This window comes from Somniosus microcephalus, chromosome 10, assembly GCF_052327205.1.
Source record: "Somniosus microcephalus isolate GS21.2 chromosome 10, FLI_Smic_1.0, whole genome shotgun sequence".
NCBI classification, from domain to species: Eukaryota; Metazoa; Chordata; class Chondrichthyes; order Squaliformes; family Somniosidae; genus Somniosus; species Somniosus microcephalus.
This window is the reverse complement of record NC_140996.1, coordinates 149,491,729-149,505,434: the sequence shown is the minus strand read 5'-3', so window position 1 is coordinate 149,505,434 and position 13,706 is coordinate 149,491,729. Positions and strand designations below refer to the sequence as shown.

General features: G+C 50.1%; 1 protein-coding gene across 1 annotated transcript in view; it reads right to left on the bottom strand.

Moving 5' to 3' along the window:
• LOC147111754 (interleukin-18 receptor 1-like) overlaps positions 1–12,697 on the bottom strand; it is a 68,222-nt gene extending 55,525 nt beyond the window's left edge. The window contains exons 1-2 of the mRNA XM_085998957.1: positions 12,581–12,697; positions 2,619–2,692 (exon numbers count right to left, since the gene is read on the bottom strand). Of these exons, the coding sequence (XP_085855083.1) occupies positions 2,619–2,692; positions 12,581–12,627 (121 nt within the window). The 5' untranslated portion in view covers positions 12,628–12,697. The remainder of the gene's footprint in view (positions 1–2,618; positions 2,693–12,580) is intronic.
• Positions 12,698–13,706: the final 1,009 nt, after the last annotated feature.

Below are 13,706 nucleotides of genomic sequence, written 5' to 3'. Positions count from 1 at the left end.
AGAGGGTGGAGAATGGGAAGAAAGCATTGGAATAGATGAGTCTGGAGGTGACAAAGATATGGATGAGAGTTTCAGCAGCAGATGGAATGAGGCAGCAGTGGAGGCATGCAATTTACAACAGGGGAAGTAGGCAGTCTGTGTGATGGAAAGGATATGGGGTCAGAAGTTCACCTCAGGGTCAAACAGGATGCTGAGATTGTAAACAGGTTAGTTCAACTGGAGACAGTGGCCATGGAAGGGAAGGGAATCAGTGGCAAGGGTACAGAGTTTGCGGCGGAATCTGAAAATGCTTTGTTCCTACCAATGTTTAACTGGAGGGAATTGTGGCTCATCCAAGACTAGATGTCGGGCAAGCAGTCTGAGAACACAGAGAGTGGCTAGGTCGAGAGAGGTCGTGGAGAAGTAGAACAAGGTGTCATCAGCGTATGTCTTCGAATGATATTGCCAAGGGGCAGCATGTAGATGAAGAAGAGGAGGGGACTGAAAAGAAACCCTTGAAGTCTTCCAGAGGTAGCAGCACAGGGCAGGAAAAGAAGCCATTGCTGGAGATGCTCTGGCTATAATTTCATGGGCAAGAGTGGAACCAATCAAGGGCAGTTCCAATAAGCTGATCAATGGAGGTGAGGTACTGGAGTAGGATAGTGTTGTCAACTGTGTCAAAGGCTGTTCAGAGGGTGAGGAGGACAAAAAATGCACCAGTCACAGTCACAGAGGATGTCAATTGTGAATTTAGTAAGGGCCATTTCACCACTGAGGCAGGGTGGAAACCTGATTGGAGAGATTCTAACATGAAGTTGCAGGAAAGATGAGCAGTGATTTTGAACTGCCAGTCGCCTGTATTTCAGACAGGAACAGACAGCTAGCAGTTTAAAACTCAGAGGGCTGAAAATTCAGTAGGGTTAGCGCCCATTTTGCGGCGCTAGAGGGCCTAGCGCCACAATGATAGCCGTTTCTGAAATTCACTTCGGCGCTGCCATCGGCGTTAGCCGGTTGCGCTGCGCCGGCACCGATGACGTCATCGGTGTGCGCAGCGTCCCGGTTGCCGTGGCAACGCGCCCGAACGCCGAAATTCAGTTGCGGCCGCCTCGCCCGTGGCAGCCGCAACTAAGACTCTGGCAACCGAGTCTTACACAAGTTAGCGCTGGCGCATTAAGGTCGCGCGGCGGCCGGCCGCTTTCCCGCCGGCCGCCTGCCCGCACCTCCCTCCCCGGACTCCTCCACCCCCCCCCCCCCGCGGAACAGATGCATCTGGCCTGCAAGCCCGGCACTTGTCCGAGGTGCCGGGCTCATTTTTGAAAAAATCAAACGGCCAGCGATCGGGTGAAGGCAGCGCCTCCTTAACGGGAGGAGGAGGCCTGCACTTCCCCAGCCTGCCGCACCGCATCGGGTGCCGCAGCGCCGGATTAGCGCCGCAATGCGGCACTCAGCGCCCATTGGGAGGCACTCACGCCCGCCAGTAGCGCCGGCAGCCGTCTGGGCGCGGCGCTACTGAATTTTTGGCGCGCGCAAGGGAATTAGCGCCGGCGCTAAATTTCCGGCGCTAAAGCCCTGGCGCGGCGTCAACTCAATTTCTAGGCCAGAGAGTTGGATAAGTGCCTGAAAAAAAGTTTTATTAGAACAGTGGTTCTCAAAGTTTTTGGTTGAAGGACCCCTTTTCAAATGGATTAGTAATCACGGGCCCCCCCATCTAAATTCTAATACTATATAATACTCATAATATGAAAGTGCTGCATGTAAAGAGTGTTTAATAATGCTTTTATGAAAACAGATATTTAATTACAGATATCAGTGAGATGGGTGTGCCTGCTTCTCACATTAGTTCTGGGCACTCCACAGCAACACATGGCCATTATTAGCCACTTACTGCCGGACAATTTTTAAAGCCATTAGCAGGCTGGCCAAGGTGAGTGAGGGCACGAGCACCCACACACATGCTGGGATTAGCTGGAAGCATGACTCCCCGCCATACTGTCCCACTGGCATGTTCTGTAGCAGCTGTACTGTGGTATTGTACGTGTTTGCGTGAACATGTTCAGGCACATGTTTGAAGGGCCCTGCAGGTGCTCTGATCACGTGTCGGGAAGATGGTACAGGGTTGCGGCGCCAGGGAGAGGAATTGGCTCAACTGGCAGGGAGTGCTCGTTGCAAAATGAGTGAGAGCTGTGGGCCTCTGTGAGGAGGCGGGCCCAGCCGTTGAGAATAATTCACAAGAACTGCATCAGCATCGGTTTTATAAAGAGGAAAAGGCTTGAAATGACCTCCGGCCGCCTCCGGTTGCGGACCCCCTGGAAAGTTTCTACAGACCCCCAGGGATCTGTGGACCCCAGCTTGAGAAACACGGTATTAGAGGGTATGAGAAGGATTGACTGCAATGGTCTTTTCTGTTCACGTACACTCCCTTGTTTTTAAAGTTCAAAATTTTAAGCCAAAGACTTTTTTAGCAAAACATAAAACTTAGACTATTTTCTGTCAAAGAAAATCCAAGTCAATCATAATCACCAAAAGCTGAAGGAAAGAACAAAATTAAACGAGTAGTTTAGCAAGCAGTGTAAACAAAATCTGAGACACACTTTACATGCAGTTTAGGTACATGAAAAGATAATCTAGGGTTATCTTACCTTTGGCAATATATCCATTCATCGATTCAGATATGGTGAATGTTAACAAAAACGCCCAGAGCATTACAATCATCCTGCAATTCAGATAAAAATGTAACAGCATTATTTGCCTCAGCTCAGTAAAACATATAGAAAAATAGAACCCAAAACAGTGACACGTTCTCTATTCAATCCCTAGGTCTTGCTACATTTACCTAGATCCAAAGCGGATGATGGCAGGCATGTGCTGACCTGATACTGCTAACTTAAGAGGCTCATATTGCCACGCCAGGCAGTCCTGCATGTGCTACTGCCACTCAGGTAACACCTAGAAGTTACATATCACACATATCCAAGGGGAAGCTTAGGTAAAAGAAAGTAGTAGGTAGTCACACAAGAGATTATAGTAGAAGTTTGATGGCACTAACATTTGTTGAGCATGTAAAGTTGCTTTCATCTGATGGAATGAATAGAAATTGTGTAATTTGCAGCACAAAGGTCGCATAAATGATGGTATGTTAGTGATCGGAAGGCAGGGAGGATGTACATATGACTGTTCATACAGTGGCCAGATATTGTACTCAAGAGAAAGTGATAGACTGGCTACAAAACAGAAAACAGAGAGTAGGGGTTAAAGGTAGTTACTCAGACTGGCAGAAGGTGGGAAGTGGTTTTCTAACAGGATTAGTCCTGGGACTACTGTTGTTCAACATTTACATAAATGACTTGGATTCGGGAATCAGAGGTACAATATCAAAATTTGTGGTTGACACCAAATTGGGGGATACAGTTAATACTGAGGAAGACTGTGACAAAATACAAGATGACATTAAGAGGGTTAAATTGGATAACCCCTAAAAACAGGTGCAGGAATCTCGATGCACGATTAACTCGCATCCGTTGATTGCACTGCAGGCAGGACACCAACTTCGTGCTGCCTGCTCATTTCCATGATAGCTACGTGCAGCCAGCGCTCCCCGCACTGTTGATTGGCTGTATGCATCAGCAGGGGGCCCAATATTGTGAGGAAACTATGATGGTCTGAGGCGTGAGTTGGGTAGGATTAATTGGGGAATGTCACTCAAAGGGTTGACGTTGGATAGGCAATGGCAAGCATTCAAAGACTGCTCGGATGAACTACAGAAATTGTTCATCCCAGTATGGCATAAAAATAAAACAAAAAAGGTGACTCAACCGTGGCTAACAAGGGAAATTAGGGATAGCATAAGATCCAAGGAGAGGACATATAAATTGGCCAGAAAAAGCAGTAAACCTGAGGATTGGGAGCAGTTTAGGATTCAACAAAGGAGGACAAAGGGATGAATTAAGAAGGGGAAAATAGAATATTAGAGTAAGCTTGCAGGGAACATAAAAACTGACTGTAAAAACTTTTATAGATATGTGAAGAGAAAAAGATTGGTGAAGTCAAACGTAGGTCCCTTGCAGTCAGAATCAGGGGAATTTATAATGGGTAACAAAGAAATGGCAGACCAATTAAATACATATTTTGGTTCTGTCTTCACAAAGGAGGACACAAATAACCTCCCAGAGATGTCGGGGAACATAGGGTCTGAAGAAGGGGAGGAACTGAAAGAAATCAGTATTTGTAAGGAAATGGTGTTAAGGAAATTAATGGGACTGAAGGCTGATAAATCCCCAGGGCCTGATAATCTACATCCTAGGGTACTTAAGGAAGTGGCCCTAGAAATAGTAGATGCATTGCTGATCATCTTCCAACATTCGATGGAATCTGGAACAGTACCCATGGATTGGAGGGTAGCTAATGTTACCCCACTATTCAAAAAAGGTGGTAGGGAGAAAACGGGGAATTACAGACCGGTAAGCCTGACATCGGTAGTGGCGAAAATGCTAGAGTCCATTATAAAGGATGTAATAGCTGAGCACTTGGAAAACAGTGACAAGATTGGACAAAGTCAACATGGATTTACAAAAGGTAAATCGTGCTTGACTAATCTACTGGAATTTTTTGAGGATGTAACTGGTAAAATAGATAAGGGAGAACCAGTGGATGTGGTCTATTTGGACTTTCAGAAGGCTTTCGATAAGGTCCCGCATAAGAGGTTAGCATGTAAAGTTAAGGCACATGGGATTGGGGGCAAGGTATTGACTTGGATAGAAAACTGGTTGGCAGACAGAAAGCAAAGAGTTGGAATAAACAGGTCTTTTTCCGAGTGGCAGGCAGTGACTATTGGGGTACCACAGGGATCGGTCCTTGGACCCCAGCTATTCGCAATATATATTAATGATCTAGACGAGGGAACTAGATGTAATATCTCCAAATTTGCAGATGACACAAAGCTAGGTGGGCGTGTGTGCTGTGAGGAGGAAGCCGAGAAACTCCAGGATGATTTGGACAGGTTGGGTGATTGGGCAGAAGCATGGCAGATGCAATATAACATGGATAAATGTGAGGTTGTCCACTTTGGTGGCAAAAACAGGAAGGCAGATTATTATCTGAATGGCAATAGATTGGGCGAAGGGGAAGTGCAACGAGACCTGGGTGTCCTTGTGCAACAGTCGCTGAAGGTAAGCATGCAGGTGCAGCAGGCGGTTAAGAAGGCAAATGGTATGTTGGCCTTCGTGGCGAGAAGCTTTGAGTACAGGAACAAGGATGTCTTGCTGCAGTTGTACAGGGCCTTGGTGAGACCACATCTTGAGTATTGTGTGCAGTTTTGGTTGCCTTATCTGAGGAAGGATGTTCTTGCCATGGAAGAAGTTCAGCGAAGATTCACCAGGCTGATACCTGGGATGGCAGGAATGACGTATGAGGAGAGATTGGGTCGATTGGGCTTGTACTCGCTGGAGTTTAGAAGAATGAGAGGGGATCTCATTGAAACTTATAAAATTCTGACAGGACTGGACAGACTAGATGCAGGAAGGATGTTCCCGATGGTCGGGGAGTCCAGAACCAGGGGTCACAGTCTAAGGATAAAGGGTGTGCCATTTAGGACAGAAATGAGGAGGAATTTCTTCACCCAGAGAGTGGTGAACCTATGGAATTCCCTACCACAGAAGGCAGTAGAGGCCAATTCATTAAATATATTCAAGAAGGAGTTGGATATATTTCTTAAGGCTAAAGGGATCAAGGGGTATGGGGAGAAAGCAGGGACCGGGTACTGAATTTGGATGATCAGCCATGATCACATTGAATGGCGGAGCAGGCTCGAGGGGCCGAATGGCCTACTCCTGCTCCTATCTTCTATGTTTCTATGAGTGCCAGCACTACTTGAAGCTAGCCTGCACCTCTAAAAGGGGAGGTGCATTGTGGCTGGTGGTGGTGCTGAGATCATTGTGAATATTATGCTGTGGCAGATTCAACAATGGCTGAACATGGGAGAGAACGTGCACCAAGGTTTTCGGACACTGCATTGTTGGTGGAAGAGGTAGAAAGAAGGAGAGATGTCCTGTATCACTCAGGAGGACCGGAGGCCCTTCAGACACATGCTCAGAAGGCAGTGGCAAGAGATAGCAGCGGAGGTCAATACCAGGAGTGTAGCCCCAAGGACCTGAATGCAGTGCAGGAAGAAGTTTAATGATCTCAAACGAGCTCTCAAGGTCAGGAGTGACTCTTCAAATGCTATATCCTACTAACTGCACCACTGGCCTCATCCGCTGCTCAATTCACTACACCCCCCACCATTCACCTACCAACAATCTCTATCAATCAGGACTCATACCTAACATCCATATGCTTTACCTCACCCTTACACACTTAGCACTGTTGCAAGCCTCACACCCACATCTCACAGCTTGTACACACTGGCAGCTATTTTACCATGGCAGCCACATCACCCAAACATATTGCATGATACTCGTTGACACACTTCCCTCTTTTTTGCAGAAGAAGGTAGTGCTTAACAGGAGGCAGCAGAAATTTATGGGAGGGGGAGAGGCACACCTGCATGTTTTAACCCCCATGGAGGAGACAGTGCTGGCCATTATGGGAAGCGGCATTGCTGAGTGCCCTTTTCTCTCTCCTCCTCTTCCCTCTCCTAGCAGCTTGTCCTGCTCCACGTGGGCTCTGCACATTCTCCCAGTAATGCTCAATGCCAAGAGGAAGCCCTACTTGGCCACCCATGTCTGGAAGCAATTGGTTTGTGCAATTGTGCAATCCAGACCAATCCCTGTAGACTATTGCAACTTTAAACAGTATGATAAAGCACCGAAAACGTGTAGAATTGCAGTAACATCCAGAAGAAATAACCCAACAACTAATCTGCAACTAGTTGATGATCTCTTTAAATAGCATTGGGCGGGGCCGGGGGTGATTCTTCAAGCCGTTGAACACGTGTTCAGCTGTGGGAGGTTAAGAGAGGGTATAGGCTGGAGTGTGGAGCTCCAAAATGGCAGCGCTGGCATCAAATCAGCATTGCACACTGATTGATGTCATGATCTGCTTGCACTGCATGCTGCCGGTGGTCATTAGGTATGCACGTGCAATCTCCTTTACAAATATGGCGTCCAGTGCACTTCCCATTGGAAGTGTACACACGCGTCAGAGATGCCATTTTGGTAGTTTAAAAAGCCTTGTAGTGCCCAAAAAACGAGGGCTACAGACCCCAATTTCGCCTCCTAACAAGCTTGCAGAAACGGCATGTATATGGCAAATGAATTTCCAATATAAATAAGTGTAAGGTGGTGCATTTTGTAGGAGGAATAAGGAGGTGCAAAGGGATCTAGGGATACAGATTCACAAATTATTAAAAGTAGCAACACAGGTTAGCAAAGCCAGAAAAATGCAAACAAAGCACTGGGGTTCATTTCTAGAAGAATCAAATTCAAAAGCAGAGAAGTTATGTTAAACTTATATAGAACCTTGGTTAGACCACATTTAGCTCTGGTCTCCATATTACAAAAAGGATATAGAAGCACTGGAGAAAGTGCTAAAAGGATTTACAAGGATGATCCCAGAACTGAGAGGATACAACTATCAGGAAATATTGAACAGGCTGGAGCTCTCTTCTGTGGAAAGAGAAGACTGAGAGATGGCCTAATAGAGGTGTTTAAAATTATGAATGATAGAATAGGTGTAGAGAAGATGTTTCCACTTGTATGCGAGTCCAAAACTTGGGGCCATAAATATAAGACAGGTACTAATAAATCTAAGAAGAAATTCAGGAGAAACTTCTGTGAGAATGTGGAACTCGCTACCACAGGGAGTGGTTGAGGTGCATAGCATCAATGCATTTAAGGGGAAGCTAGATAAATACACGAGGAAGAAAGGAATAGAAGGATATGTTGATAGGGTGAGATGAAGTAAGGTGGGAGAAGGCTCGTGTGGTGCATAAACACCAGCACAGACCAGTTAGGCCAATTGGCCAGTTTCTGTTGTGTAAAATTCTTTGTAAAATCTCATGGCCTAGAAATTCAGTTTGGACACTTTTGGGGCACTAAAGTCGGGCGCTCGCTAAAGTTAGCGCCCGCCGGAAAGTGTAGGCCACATCGCCGAAATTCAGTAGAGTTGGCCCTAAGTTTGGCCGAGCGCTGAAACTGGCGTTGAAATGCTGTGTTCCGGCGCTAAGCCAGCGATCGGCCTAATAACGCCGAAGCCGGGCGCAGCGCAGGTGCGGTCATGTTTTGATTGACAGCAGACACCCTGACGCCGGCCTGCTCTTAAAGGGGGAAGGGTCAACTTTGACTGCTGCCACGCCCTGCATACTGGAGCCCTGCAGCTAGGCCTCAGCACTACTGGTGTGTCAAAATAGCGCCTGGAGCAATGGAGAGGGCCCGTGAGCGAGCGCAACACTTTTCAGAGCATGCTCTGAGTGTGCTCATTCATGGGGTGGAGAAGAGAAGAGAGATCCTGTGCCCGGACAGTGGCAGGAAGGCTCCCAGGAGCCAGTACAGGAGAGCCTGGGGCAAAATCGCCCGCAGGGTGTCATCCACCTGTGATGTCCCCAGGAGTGCGGACCAATGCCGCAAGAAGTACAACGACCTCACTCGGATGGTGAAGGTGAGTACCCTTTCCAGTGTCCCCCTCATCCTTGCAAGTGCACCTCACATTATGGGCAAAGGGACCTCAAAGGCCTAATGGGCAGCCCTCCTCCCGCAGCAATGGCACTTGCATGTTCATCAATAGCACTTTCTGCACTTAACACACTGGCCAAGCTATTCGACCATGGGAGGCAGTGCACCCAGCAACAGGCACCACACTGGCCAAGCTATTCGACCATGGGAGGCAGTGCACCCAGCAACAGGGCACCACACTGGCCAAGCTATTCGACCATGGGAGGCAGTGCACACAGCGGCAGGGCACCACACTGTACTTAGAGGCCGTCCTTTCTCTTGCAGGCCAAGCTGGCGAGCAATGTAAGGAGCCAGGCTGTCACTGGTGGAGGCCGTCCCGAGTACCAGGCGCTCACTGATCTGGAGGAGAGCGTGGCACGACTCATGCGTGGCCGGGTGACTGGCCCTGTCGCGATCGGCGAGGCGGACCCTGTACTGGGACCCACTGGTAAGGACATGACTGGTTGCACCTCTCTCGTTGCCCTCGCGCTTCAGATCTACATCCTTTCCCACTGACCGACAAATGCGCATAATGCACCACTCAGGCCGCCCTCGCTGACGGCCTGTCCTCACTCTAAAGCTACTCTTGTGCCTTCCTGCTTTCAGCTGGTGAGGAGGAGGTGGTCCCTGAAGCGCAGAGAGCCAGGCCCTTGGAGGAGGAGGACGCCGAGGACCAGGAGGAAGGCGGCACATCGGGGGAACCCTCCTCCGCGCCAGGGGATGGCAATGGAGGGGAGACGTCTGGCCTGCAGGAGAGCCAGGGGGAGGTGCTGGAGGGGAGGGCCGAAGCTGGTCCCAGTAGGGTGGACGCACGCGGGAAGGCTCCGGCAGCACGCCGGCCTTCTGCCCAGAGGGGGGAGGTGTTGGTGGGGAGGGCAGAACCTGGCCCAAGTGGGGTCGACGCACGCGGGAAGGGTCGGCCAGCTCGGCGGCCTTCTCCCCGGAGGGAGAGTCCGCCCTCCAGTCCGGACACGGTCCTCGCCCAGGAGGTGCGCGTCCTCGATGAGATGTTGGCGGCGTCTGAGCGGCGCCACCAGGAGTTCATGGGGGTGGTCGAACAGATGCCTCACGCCATTGAGTCCCTGGCTCAGAGTGTGGTGGCTTTCGGGGAATCACAGGCCAGGGGGTTCGAACAACTCACTGCAGCGCACGACAGGGGTGTCCAGCAACTGGCCGCAGCGCACGACAGGGGTGTGCAGCAACTCGCGGCAGCGCAGGACGCGGGTGTGCAGCAACTGGCGGCAGCGCAGGACGCGACTCGCGAGATGAGTGGTGCCGTCCAGACACTGGCACAGCTGATGCGGGCACATACCAGGGCAGTTCGGGCACTCACTTCTGCCACACTCACTGTGGCACGGAGGCATCGCCATGGCACCCGCCGCCCTGCTGCAGCACAGCGGTCTGGCCTCCCCCAGATTGCTGCACTTGCTACACTGCCAGCCCGGCCGAGTGCCAGTGTCTCTGGCGAGCAGCGCGCACCTGCCATCAGCCAGCTTGCCCCCAATGGTGCTGCCGACACTGCCACTCCCCCAGCCAAGGTGCGACGAGCTGCTGCTAAGACTGATGCTGCCCAGCCACAGCAGTCAGCAGCCGGCCCCTCCCGGGCCAGGCCTCGTCTAGGCCGACCCCCAAGGGCATCTGCCGACACGCTTTGTGGCCCTCATGAGCCTTCCCCCAGCCTCGCCACACCCGCAGGGCCCAGGTTGAGGCGGAGCAGCAGGTCGGCCAGGGGCCGGAGAAGCCTGTCTAAGGACTCGCCCTCTTGGCACACCCATTAGAGTGTTGTGAGAGCGGTTTCTTTTATATTGGGGGGCTTGTGTTGTGGGGGGCATTATTTTGTTAAGGCCGAGGATCAAGGCATTTTTTGTTTTCATGGGGGTGTCTCTGTTGTGGGGGGGGCTTATTTTTATAAGGCCGCTGTTGAAGGCCTATTGGATGGGCAAGTTTTGTTAGTCCTCCCCAGGTTTTGGGAGTGACAGATGTTTTTGACTGTTTTTTGGGGGTCTTGTCTGTTTTTCTGTTTCATGTGGGAAGGGCCCTGAGTTTGTGAAATAAAGCTTTTTATTTATTCAGCATGTCCAGGTGTCATGTTTGAAGTGGTTGTTGCGTTAACCGGCTGAGGGCTTGCGGAGCGGCTGCCTCAGGTGCGTTCATTGCCACAGGCCATTCCCTGACAGGGGGCCTAGAAGTGTCGATCAATAAGCCCCCGGCGGACGGCCCTTGGCCCTTGTCGCTCCCTCCTGGGCTGATCCTCCTCCTCCTCCTCCTCCTCTTGCTCGTCCTCCTGAGGTGGTGGTGCAATGCCAGGTGGCAGTGCCTGAGTCCTGCGGATAGCCAGGTTGTGCAGCATGCAGCACACGACGACGAACTGGGAGACTCTATCCGGCGAATACTGAAGAGATCCTCCGGAACAATCCAGGCAGCGGAACCGTTGCTTGAGGACGCCTATCGTTTGCTCGATGATGTTCCTTGTGGCTTGATGGCTTTCATTGTATGCCTCCTCCGCTGCAGTCCTGGGCGCGCGGAGCGGGGTCATGAGCCATGTACACAAAGGGTAGCCCTTGTCCCCGATAAGCCATCCCCTTGGTGGAGGCTGTGCCTCGAACATGTCAGCCACAGTAGTCTGGCGCAGGATAAATGCATCGTGGCTGCTTCCTGGGAAGCGGGCATTGACAGCTAGGATGCGCTGCCTGTGGTCACACACCAGCTGTACATTTAGGGAATGGTAGCCCTTCCGGTTGCGGTAATCCTCGGCATTGTGGATAGGTGCCCGCATAGCCACATGCGTGCAGTCAATGGCGCCCTGCACCATGGGGAAGCCCGCGATCCTGCCAAATCCGACTGCACGCTGCTCCTGCCTCTGTCAGGTCATGGGGAAGGAGATGAATTGGTGTCTCCTCGCGTAAAGTGCATCGGTGACCTGCCGGATGCAGCGATATGCGGCGAACTGGGAGATGTTCGCTATGTCCGCAGCAGCGGCTTGGAAGGAGCCGCTTGCATAAAAGTTCAGAGCCACCGTGACCTTCACTTCCACCGAGAGAGACGTCCTGCACATCAGCTGTGGACGCAGATCTGTGTGAAGCAGCTGGCAGATCTCTGCAACCACCTCCCTTCTGAAGCGCAGCCTCTTCACACAATGCGCCGCAGTCATGGTGAGATAGGACACCTGCTGCCGGTATTGCCTGAGTGGGTAAGGCCTACGTTGCCGACGCCTGATGGCCCCTCTGCGTCTAGGCATGGCTGGCCCTCTCTCACAGCGTCTCTGAGCCCTTCGCACATAATGCTGCAACTGAGGGTTGGCCCCCCATACAGCCCCCATAATAAAGTTGAGAACAGATAAATCACAATGAATCAAATGTCAAAGCACTGGCCAGAAGCCAAAAATACCTCTCCTATGTTGTCCCAAATCAGTAAGCTCTGTTCCTTGGTCTCTGTCCAGAAATCCAAAGCAGTAAAGTCATTGCAGCAAAATGGCTGGGCTTTATAGGTCAGTGTAAGTGCCCTTTAATTAGCGCTCCCCGAGGCCCACAGGGCCTCTGTTGCATTCCACTTCACAGTTCTTAACAGCGCCACACCCACATTGGGCGGGTGCCACTGAATTTCCGGTTTGGGGCGCACAAACAGCGTTGCACGACGAAATGACGTCATAAGCTGCGCGCGCAGCTGAGCGGGCGCAAACACTTTGCGCCGGCGCTAAATGTCAACTGAATTTGGGCGTGGGCGCAGATCGGTCTGCGCCCGGGCGCTAAGTGCCTAGCGCTGGAAATATACCCCTCTTATGGCGTTAACGGCTGGCGAACGCAACTGAATTTCTAGGCCCATGTATCTTATTATTTGAAATACCTTATATTTCAGAACATGATAAGTCAAGTTTACTCAGGGTGAAATTCAGAAGTGAACACAAAAATATGCCAAAAGTATTTGCTCCCTGTCAGTGAAGATTTTACCCCAATTACCTTGAACTATTGATCCACTCTCCTTGCATATTATATTTTCTCTCCATTTCATAGAATCCTTTCTGCACTCCTTCTGTCTGGATTGAAGCTCCGTTATGGGTTATTGCTTTATTAATCTATTTGCTGTTTAGAAAAAAGCTTGCTTTATTAAAATTAATAAGGGAAATGCATTTTATACTCACACCAACTTTTTTACTTACACAAGTGATCAGAGCAAAAAAAAATACCAAAAGTCCTTGTAAAATAGGGTGTCATTACTGCACATATTACAGGAAACTCTTTGGTATCCGGCACCGGCGGGACCGGAATGGCGTCGGTTGATTAAAAATTCCGGATAACGGAGAGGTATATCTACCGAGGCTATTTTTAACAAACAAAAATTAAAAAATCAAGAAATGTGCAGTATTATTGGGTCCCCACAGAATGTTGTGTTAAATGGGTGGTGGAAGATGCTTGATTAAGTACAGTACTGCCAGTTGAGGGTAATCCATAACTTTTCAGCGCGGGAGAGTCAGACCCCTGTTATTGAGGTGTTCGGATCGGAAGAGACTACTGGCAGCGCGGGAGAGTCAGACTCCTGTTATTGAGGTGTTCGGATCGGAAGAGACTTCCGACAGCGCCAAGAAGCTGAGTAGTGGCAGTTTGAAGAACTACCCCCACTGACTAACTCAGCCACTGCGGGAGACTCAGACTTGGTCTCGGCGACATTTCCGGTAATTGAGGTGCTGTTTTTGGAGTATGAATTTTGCCAGTTATTAGAGAATTCCGGATATTTAGGTGCCGTTTAAACGAGAGTTTCCTGTATTCCAAATGTGATCTCAACACTGATATATATATAAACTAGCTGGGGGGAGCCCGGCTTTGCCAGGGCTGTTTTGGGCCGGGCGGTTTAAATCGAGTGCCAGGCTTTGGGGCCTCTCTGTGTCCCTCTGTGAATCTGGTGCCAGGCAACATTTTAAATCGAGTCCCAGGCTTTTGGGCCCTGTCTGTGTCCCTTTGTGAATCTGCTGCCGGGCAACATTTCTACCTTTAAATACCTTGAAAGGTGAAAGTGAAAGTACTTATAAAACGTTTTTGGTAAATCTTATGTTATTTTTGAAAGAGATACAAACTTTTTCAAAGCTGG